Consider the following 23,529-nt stretch of genomic DNA (forward strand, 5'->3'; position numbering starts at 1 on the left):
CACAAAACTGGGATTGGCACTGACAGGGAACTCACCCTGAATTCACTTGGTGACCCACCCCTCTGGTCTCTCACCTTGGTTTTATTCTGTATTACTTAGTTTGGTTTTGTTATTATAGTTTGGGTTTTTGAAATAGGGTCTCATACTACCCAAGCCGTCCTCAAATTGAAACCAGAGAGGTTTTGAATTGCTCATCTGCCCTGACTGTGCCTCCCAAGTGTTGAGATTACAGGTGTGTAAACACTATGCCATCTTTGTATGATGTATTATTTCTAAACAGTTTGTCTCTTGGATACGCTTTGTGCCCCTACACTAGTCACTGTGCATGTTCAGTGGTAACAGTGTCAGAACCAAACTGTTGAGAAATATGTGTAAGAGAGTAACTGAGGTCCTCTCTCTGCCTCGGTCTCCTCGTGTTAACACGGAGGATGTCTACTTCGTCTAGCTTTGTTTAGAGTCTAGAGAGAATGAGGGTTATGCTGATAAGTCTCTAGGTTCTATCTGACTGCCTTTGTCCATAAGAAAACAAATGAAATGTTTTTTCCATTGAGATTAAGGTAGAAATATATACTGATAAGTTGTTTAACACTTCCTGTGTTTTTACAGGGTTTTTTATTTGAAGGTAATTTTAATTTATTTAAATATTACGTTGACTTAACTGTTATTATTGGAAATGCTCTTTGTCTTTTTTTTTCCATTGTAACTCAAACTTTGTTAAGGAACAACAATTTTCTGTGTTGGCAATGTTAAATGTAACCTTAGCTTTCAATTCATTGCTGCAGTTATATTTCCAGAGCCTGTTGTAGGAGATAAACCCATTGCAAATGAAGACAGCATTCATTTTCCTTCTACCTCAGGCCAGACAAAATTGATTGGGGTAATAAAATGACAGCAGCTTGTAATATACTGAAGCCTCTTTAATTTGAAAACCAGTTCCAACCTGATTCCAAGCTTGTTTAAAGCTAATTTATGGCTAACATAATTTTCAGCTGGCTGACCAAGGTAAAGGATGATGTATGAAAATTGATAAGGAATTAACTTATGATACATTCAGATGTGTCTTGTTAAAGTCAGATGGTGTTAAAAACAGAAGGCAGAAGAGAGGGAGATAGAAATAGTAAGCAGGCTTTTTTTTCTTTTTTTTCGTGGGTAGCACCACTAACATTAATTTGTCAATATATTTTGTCATAACTAGCTTCCTATCTTTTCTTTGTAAAGTCTGTTCTATTTTGTGGTTTTTGTTTTTTAAATTCTTCATTTTTTATAGCATTACGGTCAGTTTGATAAGGATGAACTCAGCCAGCAGCTGTTAACTTGCACAGTGCCGAGACAGTATGGTAGGTAAAGGCGAGGCTGCTAGGTAGTTCAGTCGGCCAGTGTTTTCATGACGAGTGTCTTTCTCAGATCAGACTGAAAGAATTTCAAGCTCTTCAAATTTATATCAGCTTTGTAACTCTGTAGACTGTTTCATCTCTTTATTTTACTATATTTAATCATTGTTACTGACAAATAATAAATCCTCCTCGTTAAGTGCTCTGTATTATGAATGGGGCCAGGTGTTCAGAATTGTTGTCAGCATTCAGGACTGGAGAATAGATGGTGCAAATAATTTACATGGTAACTCTGTTTTACCTTCTTAAAAAAGACTGGGGATTGGCATGGTTAGGGTGCTGTTTGTTTGCTTGTTTTGTTTTTGCCATTTTGCCGTATCCTATCATTGTAACATCCTAAAAAGTGTAGACTGGATGTAGTGACTCATACCTGTAATCCTAAAACTCAGAGGCCAAAGCAAGAGGATTACTATGAGTTCCACTTCAGCAGGGGCTACAGAGTGAGATCGTGGCTCAAGAAAAAAAAAAACAAAGCAACACCAGAACTCTTTAGTGGTGCAGTTGTCATTTTTAGCTGCTGTGTTGCAGGTGTGTTGACACTAAAGAAAATAGTAAATAAACCAGTGTGTATAGATATTAGCTATGGGGTTGGAGAAATTCTTAGGTTTCTGCATTAAAAGTTGTCTCAACCTCCCTAAAATTGTATTTAGTCATGTTTAACCTTGTTCACAGCATTGTAATGAAATAGTTAAGGTTTATATATTTTTATATATATGAAGTTCAGTTCTACAAACAATGCATAAATGGATCGTTAAAATCTATAGCAGTAAAATTTCAGAGGAGAATATTTCTTTAAGAAACGTTTGAGGTGATAACCGAAGGAAGAAAGCAGGTAAGAAACACTGGCATAAATAACTTTGATATTGATATTTTCCTTCATATTACCTTATTAATATTTCCTTAATATTTAGGTGTTAAGCTGGTTTTTTCCCCTAAGCCAGTTTTGTGTTCTGTACAGAGTGGGCATAGGAATAACTGAGAAGTGAATAATAGATTCATTTGTTACTATTGTCTGCTGCTCTCTATTGGGATAATAACCTATACAAGCTTGGAGAGCTAATTCCCACTGATGATTTCAGTTTACAAGTTTTTGACGTTATGGCAGTGTGAAATAGTTATACATTTAATATAAACCTTACTTAGAACTGTGAAATTTGACCTCTTACTGGAGTGACAGTCTATAAACACTGTCCTGATGCTAGGCAGAGGTAGCAAGCAGCTGGCAGCTCCCACTCAGCCACATTAACATGAACCAGATAGTCTTCAGTGTGCCGTGCTCCTGAACTTCAGTGTTCAGTAAGTAGATTTGGTGTATTGGTACATTTTTGACAATGGATTTATTAAGTTCTTAGAGGAAAAACTATACAACAATCCACAAATGCCAAATAAGGTTTCAGATCACTTTGTAATTATTGAAAACTCAACATTGTGTCAACCATGTAACACATCCATACAAGGAGACCAACCCTTGACAGGATTCTAGTTATAACATTCCTTACAATGTACTTTGGGGATCTTTGAAATAATAGGAACTTGGCATTTACCAATAGCCTTTCAGGTTATGTTTCTCTTTCACGTATTTCTGGAGTATAATCTATGGCAGACATACTTCACCACCTTTATTTTATCCAGCATTGAGTTGTAAAGCTTCAAAAACTGAGTCAGGCAGATTCCTTCCTTTTGAGCAACTTTATCTCATTAGAAACAAAATCAGTTCAAAACTCACATGACTTAACACTATTTCTTTTCAGTCAAGCTTTATGATATTGTAGAGATAGAGAGGTAAACCAATTATATAATGATCAAAGCAAATAAATGTTTAACAGAATGAAATATAACAGCAATATTTCATAACATACATTGCATACTCATTTCTATGCTAAATATTTAATTGCTAAAACATTTCCATTGTAGTTTCAGCATAGTATCCAAGAAAAAGATATGTACTGTTGAGTTTTAGTAGGAATAGCTCTCCTTTTGTTTGTTTGATGAAGTCCTATGCATCCAACGCTGACTTTAAGTTCACCCTGAAGCCTAAACTGACCCTGAGCTTGCCACGTGCAGGCTGGTCTTTCTGTGATCCTTCTAAGCCAGCGTCAGTACTGGGATGGCAGATGTGACCAGCCCCAGCCTACCCTGGCCATATTTTTATTGCTTTTACCTTCTTTGACAATCTACAGGCTTCAATCCTGAATTTTACATTCAGCCTCACTTTCATAGGGTTCATTGCCACTAAAATTTAAACTAATACTGCTTTTGAGATTCTTTTTTCAGTCTTACATCTCTTTAACTAAATTTCAAAACCCATGATTTGAGTGAACTTGGAATCAAAGCACCCATCCAGGCACAAATAAATGATTGTTACTTTCCCTTTGTAATTTTAATTTCTTAAGAAATATGTTTCTAAAACAAAGGTGTATTTTTCCTTCACTCTGAATTTTTTAAAGTTTCATAAAAGTGAATTTTCTAGAGATATTCTTTGTTTTTTTCAGGGAAATGAGAATATAAAAGGTAACATTGCTGATTTTATGTAGATGCTAATACACACACACACACAATATATATATATGATGAGAAAAGACTGTAGAAAACTTTTCAGATACGTTCTTCCACTTTCACAGAAACTGACTGGCTTGAGTAACTCTAAAATTCCCTCAAACATTGAAATGAGTTATTTTTTTTTTTTTTTTTTAATATTTATTTATTTATTATGTATACAATATATGCCTGCAAGCCAGAAGAGGGCACCAGACCTCATTACAGATGGTTGTGAGCCACCATGTGGTTGCTGGGAATTGAACTCAGAACCTTTGGAATAGCAAGCCATGCTCTTAACCGCTGAGCCATCTCTCCAGCCCCGAAATGAGTTATTTTTAAAGTAGCAAATTAACTACAGAGAAATATTAAAATAATTTTGGCATTGTTTTTAAAAATTATATCTTTCATTTTTGCCCTCCAGAGTTACTGTATTTCAATAGGTACTCATTTCTTTCTTGTGCTATTTAGAGGAGAGTTGACACATGACTTAGTGTCATGTTCTAAGGGATTAGTTCTTCAGCTCTGTTCTTGACTTGAGTAACTTTCCATGTGGACATATGAAAGAACAAGATCAAGTTACCATAAATAAGTGAATTAATTGTCACACTCTGGTGGATTTCATACTGAAAGAGAAATAAAGATAAATATAAATCATTGGTTTAAAATTAGATTGAAAGGATTTTGATGAGTTGAATTGTATTTAAAAGAACAGTGAATTATTTTCACGCTAATCCTGAGGGATTGGTAATTTAAAATGTTATATGGTATATCGTATGCCAGGAATTTTGTTATTGCCTTTAAATAAATGAAAAATAAATGACAACGCATAAGAAGTATAATAGATAACTTGATATCGTGTAAGATTCTAACTTAAGGCACATGATTGCAGAATGTGGGAGACTTGGTAAGTTTTCCATAGAATATGGATTAGCTCATTGTTCCTAGTAAGGTATTAATGTATCATCGTGAACAGGAAGTCACAAAACTCTACTTGTTTATACATTGATACGTGGTATAGGCACACTGGAATTTACCCTTCTCATCCTTCCTGTGTTCAGCTTCAGCTGTTCTGGATCATCACCTTTAAGCAAATACTCCGAACTCACTACATCCACATAGTTGTCAAGACTAGGACGTGCTGGCTATTTGAGTACAGTTTACATATTTTTCGTGGGTTTCCGTGTATTTTAATTTAGACTGACTGATCATAGGTCTACATGTTTTTATGGGTTTCTGTGCATGTTAATCTGACTGATCATAGTCTACATGTTTTCCATGGGTTTCTGTGCATGTTAATCTGACTGATCATAGTCTACATGTTTTCCATGGGTTTCTGTGCATGTTAATAGAGACACAGAATGAAGGAGTCATGATCTAGGAAAAACTAAAACTTCTTTTGTTGCACATTTTGTGTAGGTAGATTTTTCATTTTATTGTTTGGAATATGTCAGTATAGTAAATCATTTTTATTGGTTTGATACAAAATAAGATATTAAATTTTCCTTGCACTGTGTTATATTGCCTGTAGTTCACCAAAACCTGATTGGCTATATGGTTGCCATAAGAAGAACAGATTTTATCATTTGAAATTAGATTCATGTTGCATCAGTGCAGTGATACAAATATCTACCTAATTATTAGTATTTTCATGTTTTGATTTTTTTCTCATTTTTTTTTAAAAAATTTCCATCTCCTCCCCTCCTCCTCCCCCTTCCCTCCCCTCCCTTCCACCCATACCCCTACTCCCTCCCTCTCCAGGCCAAAGAGCCATCAGGGTTCCCTTCACTATGTTAAGTCCAAGGTCCTCCCAACTCCCCCTAAGTCCAGGAAGGTGAGCAACCAAACTGACAAGGCTCACAGTGAGCCCGTCCATGCTGTAGAGTCCAAGCTCATCGCCGTTGTCCTTGGTTTCTCAGTCCTCCTCCACCGTCAGCCACATTCAGAGAGTCCGGTTTGGTCCCCTGTTCCATCAGTCCCATTCCAACTGGACTTGGTGGTCTCCCATTAGTTCTGTCGCACCGTCTCAATGGGTGAACGCACCCCTCACGGTCCTGACTTCCTTGCTCATGATCTCCCTCCTTTTGCTCCTCATCAGGACCTTGGGAGCTCAGTCTGGTGCTCCAATGTGGGGCTCTGTCATTTTCTCCATCCAACGCCAGGTGAAGGTTCTATGGTGATATGCAAGATATTCATGAGTATGGCAATAGGATCTGGACATTTCTGGCTCCCTCTCCTCAGCTGCCCAAGGAACTAGCTGGGGGGTCTTCCTGAACACCTGGGAACCCCTCTAGAGTCAAGTCTCTGCCAACCCTAGAATGGCTCCCTTAATTAAGATATATAATTCCCTGTTCCCACATCCACCCTTCCTATATCCCAACCATCCCATTCCCCCAAGCTCTCCCCATCCTCCACTTCACACTATTCTCTCCCCATCCACCCATCCCCTCCTCCCACCCTACCCCCAAGTTCCCAATTTTTGCCTGGCAATCTTGTCTACTTCCAATATCCAGGAGGATAACTATATGTTTTTCTTTGGATTCACCTTCTTATTTAGCTTCTCTAGGATCACGAATTATAGGCTTGATGTCCTTTATTTATGGCTAGAAACCAAAATTTTAAAGGGTTATAGCTGTAATATTTAAAGAGCAGAAATGGCAAGGATAAAGTAGGTAATTAAGCAAGTACGTTTTCTGCCTATTAATTTTCAGTTTAGAGGTGTTGGTGTCATACTGCATTATTACTGAATTTTTCCAGTAAATGTTTTAAACATTGTTTATTAATAAAACTTGGAAAACAAATACTTAATACCCCAAATACATAAAACTGCCAATTTTTAGTTTTCTTGGCATCTTTAGCCGCCTTGGATTTTCAAGCGAGTAGTAGTACTCAATGACCTTCTCTGTTTTTAGAGTGGTGTACAGTACACCATGATGGATCATTTTTATCTGCATCTGGCATCTGCTCTGTTTATATAGAATAAATATTTATGTTTTCTCAGTTTTCAGGGTTAGAATATTTAGATAGAATAGGTTTGAGGTATCAGCTATAATTCATTGCTTGAAGAAAAATCACTAATACTCACCCTGTGTGGAGAAGAAAACCATATAAATCATCTTACTTGCAAGTTTATAGCTGTGATAGCGTCACCAGTTCTTTCTTGAGAGGATATCTTTAAAGGAGGAAAGCACTGAAATAGTTAATGGTCCATGGTTTTCTGCATAAGTTCTCAGAACAGACTGTTACCTTGTTTACCATGGTGATAGCATTACCTACTGACTGACATAATGCCAAGTGTGTGAGTTTGAAAATCTACAGTGCCTTTACCCTCAGTCCAGAAAGTGTATCCCTATCACCTAACTACTGGTAGGTTTCTGTTGGACAGCTAGATGTCTGTACAGAATATGAGCATAACTATATTATTACTTAACCCGTGCTTCTTAAAGATTTAGGAATAACGTCTCAGTTGTTTTGAAAATATTCACCTTGTATTGAGGTTTTAGGTTTGCATTCCTTGACTATGGCTTTATATTGGCTTCTCTAGGCATAAAACACAATTTTACTAAACTGTGGTATGTAAATTAAAATGCATTCCTATGTAACTTTTTAAAGATAGCATGCTGTAATCATTTGCAAATAAATTATATAGTTTAATAGGTTCTCTGTAATAACCATAAACATTAAATTTGTTGTATTTTTTCATATTCCTTATTTATGGTTTTAAATTAAGTGGCAGATTTCTTTCAAAACTGGGTTTTGATGTGTTATTTTGTTCAAATTTTTTAGGTAACACATGCTCACTGTAAATGATTTGTACAATGGGGTGAACAAGTCAAATCTATCTCCCAGAGGTTACTGCTGCTGTGGCTTGACTGTCGCCCAAGTGCCATGTGTTAGGACCTTAATCCCGAGTGTCACGCTGGAGCCGCCAGTGATTATGAGGAATCCGCCTCCATCAGAGAATTAATATTCCCATTGAACATGTGGGATTTTGTGAGAAGGGCCTTGTTATAAAATTGTTAGGACTGCATTGCTCTTATACACTCTGATACGGAATATCATAGCAGGGTTGCCTCTGACAATGGTCTAGAACCAAGAAATAAAATCATGGAAGAACCCAAGATGTCGCATATTCCTCCAACCCCAGTTCTTGTGTACAAATAACCTTCTCATATGAAGATTTTACATCCTTTAAAAAGTCACGATAGTGCAACTATAAATTTCAGTAGATTGAAACTTCAATTCCCATGAATGCTGATTTGTCAGTATATCTGAAAGGTATTTAGCATTTTGAAATCATTTTACAATAGTATATTATTGTTGATTTAGTTGTTAAAGTTTATAGGAGCACAGCTTTTATTTTAGCCCTACTCTTGCTTAAAGGAGTTAATGCATTTTTATTAGGAAATTTTATTTTATTATTACTTTTTTGTTTTGGGCTTTTCAAGACAGGGTTTCTCTGTGTTACTTTGGGGCTGTCCTGGAACTAGCTCTTGTAGATCAGGGTGGCCTCAAACTCACAGAGATCCGTTTGCCTCTACCTCCCAGTGCTGGAAGTAAAGGCATATGCCACCACTGCCCGGCTTAATATCAGTTTTACAACACTGTGCATAAATACACTTGATTTCACCAAAATTGTAAAGCAATTACTTTTCTAATCATTTATTTGTTTGTGCCTTAATGAAATACACAAAAGAACATGAAAAGAAACTTCCTTTATAGGTATTCTGGATATCATAATAATTATTATCAATAAATTCACATCATATAACATTAAGCATTTTTCCATTTTACTCTTTTTTATTTCGGTTGGATACATTAGAATTAGTACATATTGTATACCAAGATTAATTTTTAAAGACGCAGAGACACTCTTGAATGAGTTGAAATTGTTTTTTTCTTTTTTAAAAGTTATGATCTCATATATGTGGGCATTTTTCCTGCCTGTGTGTCTACATGAGTGCAGTCCCTTAGAGACTAGAGGAGGGCATCAGAACCCCTGAAACTAGAGTGTTAGGTTGTGAGCTGCTTATGTGGCTGCTGGGAATTGAACACAGGGTCCACTGAGAGAACAGTCTGTGCTGTTAACTGTAGAGCCATATCTTCAGTCCTGAACCTAATTTTTCCCTAATACATTAAGTTATTAAAATAATGTATCTGCAGGTGTTTATGACAGTACAGTTTATTTATGCCAACTTACAGCATTTTATAATAAATATTTGAGAATCCCTACAGTAGACCTTGACTACTTATTAGCGTGCTTCTGGCTAACTCATATCTTAAATTAACCCATATCCGTTAATTTCTGTATTTCCATGATGCTGTGGCTGTAAAGTTCTGGCGTCTGTCTCCAGTGGGACTACATAGCTACTCTCTGACTCCACCTTCTTTCTCCCAGCATTCAGTTTAGTTTTTCCTGCCTACCTAAGTTCTGCCTTGTGCAGGCCTAAGATAGTTTCTTTATTAATCAGTGCTATTCACAGCATACAGAGGGGAATCCCATATCACAAGTGGTCATTGTTCACGACATAAGAGTTTTTTATAAAGCCAAAATGAGATGCCGAAATATGTTCTTACAGTAATTGCAGTCAGCTTACTCTGTTCAGATCAATGCCATGACTTGTTTTCCTTTTTTCCTCAAGCTGAAAGCTGTAAACCCAATATAAAAGGTCTCTTATATGTTGCTTAGGACTGGAGACATAATTTTATGCTAAAAGAAAGTTTGAGTAAATATAAGAGATATAAATCATAACTTATCAGCCACCCAGGCATATCAGAAGTGACTTTATTATGATTCTTTTGGTTTTCTGCTATGGTTCAGAGTCGGCAGCTATTGCTACAGTTATGATACTCATGTTGCTGAAACTAAAAAAGCAAAGAATGGGGACTGTGTAGATGGGGACTTTTGGGATTTTTTTGTTTTTTTTTTTTTGTTTTGTTTGTTCAGCACAGTGTCATCACATAGTTATTTGATCAGGGATTGCTGTACAGATGGCTTACATACCTTTCTTTTCAAATGAGATATTTGAAAGTTTCATTGCATGGAATAATATTTTCTTTATCTTATATTCTAGATTATAAAACTTTGAGAAGTACTTTATACCAATAGAATCATTAGCTGCTTATAGAAACCATTGGTTAAATGATGCATTGTCACATAAGCTTTAGAAGTACTTCGAATCTTGCCAACTGGCCTACATTTGTGAACCAATTAAATACATACCATAGATGAGTTCATTATAGTAACAACTTAAAACAAATGATTTTAAAGTTTAATTTTAAAGCAACTCAGTAGCAAAGAGATAATCTGTAAATCCAGGAGATAAAAATAGAACTAATAAATTTGTCCTGATAATAAAGTGCCACTATAGCAGATTTTTTTCTTGAAGTACAATATCCTCTTTTTATTCCATAAAAAGTTAATGTGCCATAGGAGATATGTTACTTGGAAATCTAATGAGCTATTAATTTCTAATAAAACAATGAAGATTAATGGACTCACTCTGGAGAAAATATCACTCAAGTGAAATAAGTATATTTGAGACAATTTAGTCAGATCATTTGAGACTAAAGTTTTTATAATTTGCTTCCTAATATGTTTATTTCTAAAGGTTTAGCCATTGAAGTTGAGTTTGTCTTAATAAAGGAGCAGTTTATGTTAGATTGAGAAATGGCTTGAAGATTCATGAAACTGATCTTTGGAGAGAGAAAATTGTATATTTTTTATATCATAGCCAAACTTTGTACCATATCAATCATTAAAAACCTGACTTCCCCTACATGATACAATATGGTTAAAATATATTCCAGATTCTTCTAAAATGAGAACCATATTTAATCAATACGAATCTTGTCTGTAAGTTAGCAGCAACAAAAAGGAAAGATGGGTTTTTAGCAGTTGGCTGCCAGCATTTTCAAATAATGTAGAGGCTGTTACTGTGTTTAAGTGTCTCTTTTCCTCTGTATAATAGGCATTTTGAAATACTCCATTCAAGGTATTAAAGTAAAATATCATTATTAGTGTGAATATCTGCTAGCCACAGAAAATATAGTTGATAATAAAACATGATTGTGTTACATGTTTTACAATATAGTTGAACCATGTTTTAAACTTTAAGAAATAAAACATATGACAGTGTGTTTCATTGGTAAAATATTACTCAGTAACTTTAATTTTCTGGCAGGAAGTAACTACCAATTTGTAGTGTAGTGTTGTTGATACTGTGTAGATGCCTAAGCTTCATTATTCATTACTGACTACTCCCAAGTTGTCTTTGAGGCAGAGTTAAGAGTTTTGTGAGGACATTTTAAATACAGATGTTATTAGAAAGAGAGGAGTTAGAGAAAGAGTAAGGCACACCCATTTGGGCATGGGCATCTCTAGGAGGATTTGCCCTAGGTGTTATTTCGATAGTAACTTTTTTTTTTTTTAAACTATGAGATTTTTTTTAAACTTTATTTAACTTTATTTCATGTGCATTGGTATAATGATGTCAGATTCTCTTGAACTGGAGCTATAGACAGCTGCAAGCTGCCATGTGGGTGCTGGGAATTGAACCCGAGTCCTCTGGAGGAACAGTGCTCTTAACCACTGAGCCATCTCACCAGCCCCTTCGATAGTAACTTAAGATCAAACTATCTTTACTTCACAGTGTTTGCCGTTCATTTGCCTTTAGTTGTAAAAGTAGTATAGAGAGTTCCTATGTTTTTGCCCAGCTCCTTGTGAACAACTTAGAGAAGAGTTACCAGCCATAATACAGACACCTTAGCACAGTCCTCAGAAGTAAATGTTGGTGTTTATTAGATTTTTCCAGTGTTGCCACTTGTCTTTTTTTTTCTCTAGACAAGGTTCAGTCAAGGCTCACTTTTGTATCCTCAGTTGGATCTTGTTAATCTCTTCCATTTGGTGATGGCTCCCCAATCCACCCTTCCCCGTGACTTTGACACTCAGTTATTTTGTACATTGTCTTTTCATGTGCATCTTTTTTTTTTCTAGGCAGGGTTTTTCTGTGTAGTACTGGCTGTCCTAGAACTCACTGTAGACCAGGCTGGTCTCAAACTCACAGAGATCCACCTGCTTCTGCCTCCTTAGTGCTAAGATTAAAGGCCTGCACCACCACTACATGGCTTCCATTTGTGTTTTTCAAGTATGTTCTCTTGATTAGGCAAGTTGTATGTTAATGAGAAGTCTCTGGCCTGTGTGACCGTCACTCTCAGGGTGAGGCATTGGGATATAGCCTGTGCATTCCTCGTGATGCTAACCTGACTATCCTCACTCAGTTGGCATGGTATTTGTGAGGTTTTTCCATTAGGAAGTTACCATATTTCCTTTTCAGAAAGGAGTTTCAAATCCTTTATATGTGGAAGACAATCCAAAGAGTTGTTTTCTTTTAAGTCCCCAGACAGTTCAAGTCTAGAGAAGAAATTGATTTCCCAGTCTTGACACTGTAACTATTATGCACTGAAGCAGCCTTGGAAACATTTTAGCTGTAATTACTTGGTGACTAAGGAGAAATGTAAAAAAGTGAAAGAGATTTTCCATACATATCACAGTTACAGATTAGCGGAGAACTATCTTTGAGTGTGACGTGTAGCTTTTGCAATGAGTAAATTAAATATTTAATAAAGGCATTGTATACTAAAGAAATTCTGAATTGAGATTGTTTATGAGTTTTCAAACAGATAAAACCTCTTAGTTGACTATTTAATTACTTAGATACAAAGTTGTTCTTTAACATCAGAATTATCGTATAAAATATTTACAGTTATCTGACTTCGATAGATAACAATATTTAAGGAATTTAAAATATTGAAGTAGATTATCTCTAAACACACATACACCTGAGTAACACTGCTAAAGGACTCAGTGTGTGTGTGTGTGTGTATGTGAGAGAGACAGAGACAGGAGACAGAGACAAATAATTATAGAAGATGGCATGAATATGAGAGGGAATAGGGGAGAACATAGGATTTAGAAGGGATAGAAGTGGGGTGAATATGATACAGATATGGTACTCATGTATGAAATTCTCAAAAAATCAAATATTAAAATGCTTACATTTAAAGTTGTGATGGTTTTTTGTCTGATTTTTAGGAAATTGGGCTTATGCTCATGAAGAGTCTTCTGTAGCTTAATTGCTATTATTTCATACCATTTTCTTTCTTTCTCCTACTTATGTTGGATCGGTAGCTTCCACTGACTGAAAATTCATTTCCTTCAGTTTAAATTGTACCTCCTTAGATGGGTGCTCCAATTCTTAGAGCTTTTCTTCCCTGGCAAGTCAGATTCCTTCTTGGTACCACATCACATAGGAAAAGTTCAGAGTCTTTTTTAACTGTCCCATGCTTCTGCCATCAAAAGTTACCATTAGAGAGAACATGAGAAAGAAAGTCAGGACCGTGAGGGAACCTCCAGCTGGCGACAGATGGGGAAGGTGACTGAGCCCCACATTGGAGCACTGGACTGAGCTCCCAAGGTCCCGATGAGGAGCAGAAGGAGCGAGAACATGAGGGAGAAAGTCAGGAACGAGAGGGGTGCGTTCACTCATGGAGACGGTGGGACAGAACTAATGGGAGATCACCAACTCCAGTTGGAATGGGACTGATGGATCATGCGACCAAACCCGTCTCTCTGAGTGTGGCCAACAGCGGGGGCTGACTGAGAAGCAAAGGACAATGGCTCTGGGCTCTGATTGTTCTTCATGGACGGGCTCTGTGGGAGCCTTCTCAGCTTGGTCGATCACCTTCCTGGACCTGGGGGGAGTTGGGAGGACCTTGGTCTTAGCATAGAGTGGGGAACCCTGATGGCTCCTTGGCCTTGAGAGGGAGGGAGGGGAGGTATGGGTGGAGGGGAGGGGAGGGAAGGGGGAGAAGGAGGGGAGGGAAGGGGGAGGAGGAGGGGAGGGAGGGGGGAGGAGGAGGGAAGGAGATGGAAATTTTTAAATATATATAAAAAAAAACCATGAGAAAAAAAAAACAAAAAAAAAATAAAATAAAATTAATAAAAAAAAAAAAGTTACCATTAAGAAAAAATAACAGGAGGACCTTATTCTGCAAGGGCTGCTCCAAAGTTACAAATTAGAGAGGAGTACAAAAAGTACTTTAAAGAGGTTTCAGTGTGTTGTCAGAAATGAAATTAGAAATGCCCTACATCTCTTTTTCTGTTTAACTTGTAGCTAAAATAAAGGATATACTTTTGTGAGGTTGAGTAAAATGATGCTTTTACTGTCTTTTTCTTGAAAAAATAAAGAACAGAAGTGTAAAAACTTGACCAGTCCTGTAAAATCCTGATGGTCCTGTAGCTCCCGTGTCACTAGAAGACCATATGTGAGCCAGGAACTAAGCTGGAGACTTAAAAACACATAGAGAAACACAGAGAGTCAGAGACTCGGACAAGGGGAGAGACACAGGGACAGGGGTCATCCTTGATACAAGAATGCCAAATGCCTGGTGTCAAACTTTATTATGCTCGGGGGCAGCTTATATAGAAATCCTTAGCCACGCCCAGCTCTCTGGATCTGTCAGCTGCAGACTCATCAGCGTGCATCAGGCTCTCGTGCTCAGAGCAGCTGCTGGCAAAGAAAGTCAAGGGGCCAGGGACCTATAGCTCCCAACACAGAAGTAAAATATTCCATCTGTTTTTGAGATGTTCAATGTGCTAGGCAAGTGCTCTACCCTAGTCCTCCATTCTCTTAATGACAGTTTTAGTTGAACTGATTTTTACTAAGACCATCCAATGTTACTTTAATTTTATAGTATGTTCATAGAATTTTTAATTAAGTATGCAGCTCTGTCGTAAGAAAAATCCATATACTTCTTACAGTAAATTTAATTAAGCATTTCTTGTAAGTTCATTTCAGTGTCTACCATGGCCCACTAAAGTTGGAATTCAGTTGTAAAATGGTAGATTAATTGCCTTTTGTATGGAATGAAATAAGAATCTCAAATATGCAAAGTCAGGAAATGTAATTAGAGTCCTCAATTACTTATTCAGTGCATTGGAAAACTGAATGCAGATGTACAGAAAAGGGGACAAAGGTTGTTTAATGTAGCACAACACACACGTTTTACATTTTACTTAATGACCCAAGTGTTTATTACTATGAGGTAAATGCACCATTTAAAGAATTATGGTGGAATTGTAAAGCATTAAAAGCTCTAATTAATGTTAGTCTGAAGTATGCAGTGTGTTCATTTTGGCTGAAACATTTTCATTATCATCAGTATTTTTCCAGTTATTAAGATAAATTTTTCCTCATTGTGCAGCACTAGCATGTTGGCTATAGTAAACTGAGGTCTTCTATACTGTTGAGAGTTAAAACTAATGGATGCCCCCCACTACATCAAAATAAACACAATAATAACAACTTACGTGAAATTAATAAAAGAAAGTGGTGTTTAAGTGCAATTTGAAGTAATGTGGATGTATTGCTTTTCTTCACCTATGCCTACAAACTTTTTAAAAATAAGTTTTTAATTGAAATAGAATTGCATCATTTTCTCCCCTTCTGTCCTCCTCCTATCCCCAGCTACCTTCTTTCTAATTCCTCCCATACCCCACTAATCTCAAGATGATAGCCTTGTTTTTGTTATGTTGTTACATACAAACACATGTATATATGTATGTATAAATATATATTAATATAACCTTCTGAGTCTGTTTTTGTTTGTGTGTATGTTATCAAGCCTGACCATTCTTCATTGAGCAGACAGAAAATAGACTCACTTCTGAGAGAAGCTAATTCTTCTAGCTACTGTGAGTTTTTAGAATAGTATGTCTTTAAAAGATACACAACTTACTTTTAAAAACACATCATATTAAAACATTTACATATTTGTGATTATAAATTTAAGTTCAATTTCAATAACTATTCTCTGGTTAGTCAAAGAAATATTATATAAAAGTATTTTTTTTAACAAGAGAGAAACATTTCAAGTTAGTCTTTGTCTGCACCTCACTTGGATTAACTGCAGTAGCAGCAAGCATCCTTCCTGTGAATAGCATGGTTGGGAAAGGAAAAGCAACTCATTTTACTCTTTCTGTATGGCCGAACTGTAAGAGATATAAGATACATGTCTTGATTAAAGACATGTTTTATAGTTAGGAAAGTAACCTCTGCTCACAGTGGATATATAAGAAAGCACAGAATCCCACAGACAATAAAATAAAACAATAATATCACATAGCAGTTTGGGTCCTTAGTGAAGAAATTTTTTATAGAGCCATAGGAAGAAAAAGTTATTTTTAGCTTTTTAAGTATAGAGGTGTGGATGTCTTGGTGTTTGTGTTTTTGTTTTGTTTTCCTCATTAAAAATATCTTTCCCATGTTTTATATACTCTACTTTTATCTAAAACACTAAGTTAATATTATAGTTTAGAACAAATAGCTATTTATTTAATATTTAAGTGTTTTTACTTCACAACATTTTAAGTTTACAGATAACAGGACAGACAATTCTGAGCTCTTTTTTTCCAGTTAAGTGAACTGTTTCTATCTTGTGTACCCATTGTTCAGTTACCAGAACTAGAATGTTACCACCCAATGATTTTAGTGACAACCCTATGGTATGTTTTCATTTTCCCATTGGTACTTTTAAGGTGCAGTATTCCACGCTGGAATACTTGCCACCTTAAACTTCTGTAATTGTGATGCTTCAAAGTTTTGTCATCCCCCGACCTTGGCGTTTTTGCAGACTGCTGTTGAGTTGTTTTAACATGCTTAGCTCAAGGAAAGGCCCTGCAGGCTGGAGGCCATGTTCCCTTCTTGGTGCATCACATTGGTGTAGTGATACTAAGTAGGTGATATTGATCTTGATCGTGTGGCTGATTTGGTATTTACTGGGGTTTTGGCTATAAACTTATGTAAAGAAAGAACAAGGAAATTGTGATTCTTTTCTATAATTTTACTTTTAAAAGAAAACCTTTAAAACATGGCCATTAACAAGGTAAGCTTAATGTCTTTATTTGTAAACTGTAACTTGAGTTCACAAACTTATTGAGCAGTAAAAATTTTCAGATAGTAAATAATTGGCCTTTTCTTGGAGTTAAAAGAAAAGAAAAGAAGGTGAGTAGGTTTTATTAATTAACAAAATGTCTTTGAACTATTGTCCAAAAAAAAAAAAAAAAAAAAAAAAACCAATGCATTTGTCAGTGAGGGGAACTAGGAGTCTCCATTCCAAATAATTGGCACAAGTTAAATAGCATTTGAAGGAAATCGTGCAAGTGCTATACAGTAAATAGTAAAAATTTTCCTTTGACAAACATGAGAAATGTTTTTACATATTTCTCTTCCACAGTAACTCTTCATTCTCTGCCACCTAGAGCATTAGACCATTATTACATGTCCCTGGTGTACCTGGAAATGATGGCTCCCCTCCGTTTCATCCTGTCAATAAAAACAAACAACAAAAACAAACAGTAACCAAAAATAAGGAGGCCACTGAAACATATTTAGTTGTTTAGTGTTATGGATGTTACTGTCAAATGACTGTACACTTTTCGAAACTCCACATCTGATTAAAGGAACTACGAGGTCATTGGAATCAATATGTTTTCTGGAGTTTGAATAACAAGCTTAAACGTTAAGAGCATGCCTTTGCTTTCCAGTACCCCCAAAGGGTATGTTTTCTTGACAGTTGCTTCAGAGATCCTTCACAAAACAAATGTCAAACTTGTCAGGACTGTCACTAAGAAAATGATCCGTGTAGCAGGGGTCTTCTTTCATTGGGAAACAAGCAGATGTCTTAGCTCAGCACAGTGAAACCCCTGGCACGAGAGGCAATGTCTGCTTGCGATTCCTATCAAGTAGTGAGGAAGTGCTGTGCCGTACGCCTTCCTTCCTTCGCAGTTTCACTTGTTCTGCACTTACTCATTAATGATACTTGATCTGTTGCCTGGATGATTTTGTTAGTCTTGAACTATATATAAAGTTCTTATAAAATTGGCCTACAATGTTAAATATACACACTTCCAAAGGACAGTACCATTAGAACTTTACAGGATCAAGCTGAAATGGTTTTATTTAAGATAAAATCTATTACTATTATTTTTATACTGTTATAATATAGCAATTTCATTGTTACCTCCCAGCAATTAAATTTGTCTTTTCCTTCCCTCCATGATCCTTTGCTACACCTAAGTCACAGCTGTATTGATATAAAATCACAAATAGATAGGCTTGTAATGGTTATATAAGTGTATTAAAAACATAAAAAGGCAAAATTTTAAAGGCAAATTTTCAGAATAGAGAAAGGGAGGAGACAGTTGTGTATCTGTCCTAACAGGAAGCAGTGCTAGAAGAAACATGACTTTGTAACTGTACTTCCTGATTAGAAAAGACAACCAAAGAAGTCTGCTGTTGTATTAATGTGTTAAGTTGAAATTTTACTTCTGTTATGTGATATATATATATATATATATATATAAATATATATAAAACTCTTTGTAATTTAATAGAAATTACAAACATTTATTTAACAGTATTCTCCTATAGTTCCTAAACATTAAATATATAGATAGTTCCTAGACTTGCGGTTCCCCAGGCTCATTACCACATCTCTACATCTGTATATTTAATTTGTTTTTGTGCATGGGTGTTTTTGTATATGTTTGTCTCTGGTGCCCACAGAGAGCAGAAGAGGGCAACAGATGGAACCGCTGAAACTGAACTTACAGATGGTTGTAAGCCTCCATGAGGGAGTAGAAAACTGATCTTGGGTATTCTGGAAGAAAATGCTGTGTTCTGTTGGGAACTGCAGACCCTCAGACCCTGAATTTTCTATGACCCTTTGCCTGCCAGAGTAAAAAACTTGTTTTCCTATTCTTGGAGCTGCTCTGGGCGCAAGACCCTCATGAGTTCCTGATAGCAGGGGAGTGGTTTCTGGTGGGCTTGCAGCTGAAAAATCCTGAGAGTTAGGGTGTGGCCATTAGTCAGGGAGCGTCCTATATAAATGGCCCTGGATGACAATAAAGGGGGCATTCTTTCCTCTCCCTCTCCCTCTCCCTCTCCCTCTCCCTGTGTGTGTGTGTGTGTGTGTGTGTGTGTGTTTCAATCTCTAGCCCCTTGCCCGACTCGCGAACTGTCCCATAGCATACTACAAGTGTAATACACTAACTGTTCTTAACTGCCGAGCCACCTGTACAGTCCCTTTACATTTGTATTTTGAGTTAAAGAGTAGTGTCAAAGTTGCTAAAGTTAGATACAGTTTATTAACGAACATATTGGTGTGCAAACTTAGTACGACTGTTCAGATGATAAAGTCTTCATTTGTCTCTCAATTTAAAGGTTAGAGTTTAAAATGCCTGTATTGGGGATTGGGACAGTGCCTCAGAGATTGAGAGCATTTACTGCTCTTGCAAAGGAACTGGCTTCTGTTGTTAGCATTTACCTTATGGTTGACGACCATCTGAAATTACAGTCTTAGGAGACTTAGGTAATTACAGACTTAGGAGACTTAGCACTCTCTTTTGTCCTCTGTGCACACAGGAGTGAGTGTGGTACACATACATATATGCAGGACACTCAAACATGTAGAAGTAAAATAAATCTAAAATGTATGGCTATTTTTGACACAAACTGCTTTATGCATTTTTGCTTTCTTTTTTTTATCAGTGCTATTACTGTAAATCAAGATTGCTGGAGTGTTACTCCAGAGTAAGGAATGATAATATGCCTTTTAAAGTATGTATTAGTTCATACAACCTTATTTTTAAACTCAGATATTCCATAAAATTCAGGAAACATTGATTAGACTCCAGTTGTATGTTAACTGTACCCATACAGATGGTAAGACTATAATATAAAGAAGAAGCCCTGCTTTGAGAGCGTCTTGACAGATTTGGTGCTGCCTGACAGAGTGCTTTGCCACTGCTTTAGTTACATTTCTATTCCTGTGATAAAACAGCATGACCAGGGCCACTTAGAAGAGGAAGCGTTTCATTGGACTTAGAGTTTTAGCGTGTTAGAGTGTGTGACGGCAGAGCAAGGGTGTGGTGGCATGAACATCCGAGTTCACGTCTTAGTCCACAAGAAGGAGGCAAAGAGGGTACACAGGAGATGGGGCTAGTCTTTTGAAACCACTAAGCTACCCCAGTGACACACTTCCTACAGTACCACACTTCCCAGTCTTTCCCAAAGAACTCCATCAACTGGGACAAAGTATTCGAACATACAGAGTCTGTGGGAGTCATTCTCATCCAAACCGCAACAAACTCTTTCCCAAGTGATTTTATCCACTGTCACTGTTCCACTACAAGAAGACAATGGAAGGCAGAGAACTAATATTGAATTTTGAATAGGATATAACAATAATATAATTTCTGGGAACTCTTATCTAAAGAAAGCAGCTTCCTATTTAATAATACCTCTTCAGGTGTTGCTTGATGGAAAAGATCTACTCATTAGAGATAAGTTAGGAAGAAAGTTAAATAACAAACAGTAGTAATTACGAAAAATATACAAAGTTGTATTACCAAGATGATATTAAAATCTTTTTTCTGGTGTCTTGTATATCTATAATGCTTCGCAATGGTTGGTAATATTGATAATTTCTCTACTTTTCTCCGGTTGACAGAGGAGGCTAGAGACAAAATATAGAGGATGCGTTCTTCACTTTACTGATTGTAGAAAAGAGTTTGTTATTTATTGTTTGTTGTGTTTGTTTGTTTTGCCCATAGAAAACAATTGCATATACTTTGGTTTTCATTGACACTAAGAAGAACTCAAAAGTAACTTGATTTCTTAAGTTTAGTTTTCTAAAATACTGAGATACAAGATTATATTTTTGGTATTAACTTTATTTAAAGATACTTGAGAATTTCTGCCTCTGCTTTAATTAACTCGGTAATAGCTTAGGCCGTACTTTTATTTCAGTTAATAAAAATGAAAGATCATATGTGATAAATTTTAAGTAACAGGAAAGCAAGACTGTTTGGTACTTGGACATTGTTGAAGGAATATGTGTAAGAGAGGTTGCCAATTATAGGAAGAAATATTATTCCATACTCATTATTTATACTTTGAAGGTCACCATTTAATATTAACCACATGGTGCATTTCATTCCTGTGGTAGCAGACATTATGATGTCACTTCATTATCCACCATGTGCCATTGGAACTGATGTGAATTATGGGGCCACCATTTAGAGTCGAAGCTGTAGAAGATTGTAAGCAGTCTACAGCATGACGTGCCATGTTTCCTATTTTAGAACTGACTGATCTTCAGATAACATATGGTGGTACAAGTAATTGGAAAATTGACAGACCTGTCAAGAAAGTATACTAGATGAGACCAAAATGCCATGCTGGAGCACATAAAGTGTCTTAGAAGTTAAATTTATTGTTTTTTATCAAAGAGCAAAGGAAAGCTAACTGGTTCTCTTACCACAGAGAGCACTGTTAGTAGCAGGTGTTCAGAAAGTAATTTTTAAAGCCTGGATAAAATTGATTGCTTTGAAAGGCAGACAGGAAGTTTTAATCAACATTGAGAAGAAAATACCATGTGCTATTATTATATGTTAGTAACTTTATAGATATATAATCTTTTCCTTAAGGTTTCTGGAATCAAAACAGAACAGGACATTGTTTTTAAATGTATTGTTGGACTGACAACTTCTGTGAAATTTAGAATTTCATGTCTGCTAAAATTTATTTTGCAGGAAGATGAAAATGAAGCTGAAAGAAAAAATGCATCTCAAGAGTTCAGCGTGGAGCAGAAAAATGCAAAGAAATAAAAACTTTCTGTTCTAGAGAGTTTACAACTCATGCTGAGACAAATAACATTTCTAGTTTATAAAATGTTAATTGTAAAATCTAATTTGCAAAACTGTTCTCAATAAAGTCCTTGAAGTGGGTGCTTGTATTTGGAATTTATACTTCTTTTTTAAACAATTCAGCTTTGATTTAAAAGCCAAACCTTCAAAATACATTTTGTGTGATTTTTGTTGTTGTTTTCTTGGTGATGGTAGGTTTTGTTTTTCAGTTTTTGTTCTTTTAAGACATGGTCTTATTGTGTGCCCTTGTGGGCCTGGAGCTCCCTATGTAGACCAGGCTGCTCTCAAATTCACAGACATCTACCTACATCTGCCCCCATTGTTGGGACTAAATAGTTGGGCCACCATAACAGCCTTTGAAATACTTTTAAAAGGAAGAAATTGTCCAAAATACAAGAACAGGATTTTCTTTTGCCTGTGACCTAATATAACACATCTGGATAGCAAAAATGAAATGTCTGAGTGCTTACTCTTCTTATTAAGTTTGTTGTCATCTTTAGAAAGGGCCTTACCAGAATTCCAGCTGTCAATAAAGAAAACCCAGTGTTCTGATTGGCTTTTCTGTTCCTATGATAATCACCATAACTAATAACAACTTTGGGGTTGGGGGAAAGGGATCACTTCAGCTTACACTTCTGGGTCTTACAAAATCATTGAGGGAAGCCAGGACAGGACTGAATGAAGAGAAGCCATGGAAGAACACAGCTTACTAGCTTGCTTGTCAAGCTTATTCTGAGCTAGTTTTCTTACACGTCCTGGGCCCAACTGCCTAGGCTGGTGCAACCCAGCAGTGGGCTGAACCCTGCACTGTCAGTCAAGGCAGCTCTCACAGATATGGCTAATGCCAGTGTCATCTATGTGCTTACTTAGTTGAGGTTCCCTCTTCCCAGGTGAGTCTGTATGTTAAACTGACAATAAAACTATCTAGGACAACAACATAATTAAAAAGAGAATAGGAATCGTTCGGGCATGGGAACATGGAGAACCAGCCACTGTCACATGATACTCTTGTTTTTTTTCTGGCTCTTCTAGACAGGGTTTCTCTGTAGCTTTGGAGCTTGTCCTGTAACGTATTCTGTAGTCCACGCTAGCCTCGAACTCACAGAAATTGACCTGTTTCTGCCTCCCAAGTGCCGGGATTAAAGGCATGTGCCACTGCTGCCCAGCCCATATGATATTCTTAATTTGTAGAGAGGATAAAAGTAGTATAACAGTTCTTGGTAGAAGATAGAGTGCCATGATTTCTAATTCATAAAATATTTAAGAAGAGGACTGGAGAGATGACAATGGTTAAGAATGCTTACTTCTTATAGAAAACTGGAGTTTGGTTCCCAGCACCTAAGTCAGGAGGCGTACAGCTGCATCCAACACTTCTGGCATCCACGGCACCTCAGTTCCTGTACGTACACACACACACACACACACACACACACACACACACACACACACTCAAACACATACACTCACACATACAGAATCTTTTTAAAAAATAGTTAATAAGGACCTATTTATCTGTCCATACAAACTTCTTAACTATTTCAAAAACCATCTCTTTGTGTTCCTTTGACTTAACAGTCTTCCAGACTATCTCTGATCCGTATTTCCATTAGGGTTTTCTGTATCATTCTCCTCTTCTGAGCTGTTATTTGCCAGTTCCAGCAGGGAGCAGTTTGCAGAACCAAATATTTCTGGCCAGTGTCTTTGCTTGATTATTGAAGGCAGAGTTGCTTAAACTAAGGGGCAGAACTTTGGGAGGCTTATAAGAGAATGCCAGCATACAATGTCCTCTCTGTGAGAGTGGAATGGGTGTTTTTCCCAAGAGTCATATTTTAT

At 36.6% G+C, this 23,529-nt stretch overlaps 1 protein-coding gene across 1 annotated transcript in view; it reads left to right on the plus strand.

Moving 5' to 3' along the window:
* Phf14 (PHD finger protein 14) overlaps window positions 1-21,785 on the plus strand; it is a 130,112-nt gene extending 108,327 nt beyond the window's left edge. Inside the window, exon 18 of the mRNA XM_038319737.2 lies at window positions 21,583-21,785. Coding sequence (XP_038175665.1) covers window positions 21,583-21,657 — 75 coding nt within the window. The 3' untranslated portion in view covers window positions 21,658-21,785. The remainder of the gene's footprint in view (window positions 1-21,582) is intronic.
* Window positions 21,786-23,529: the final 1,744 nt, after the last annotated feature.

The sequence above is a fragment of the Arvicola amphibius genome, chromosome 2 (genome assembly GCF_903992535.2).
Source record: "Arvicola amphibius chromosome 2, mArvAmp1.2, whole genome shotgun sequence".
NCBI classification, from domain to species: domain Eukaryota; kingdom Metazoa; phylum Chordata; class Mammalia; order Rodentia; family Cricetidae; genus Arvicola; species Arvicola amphibius.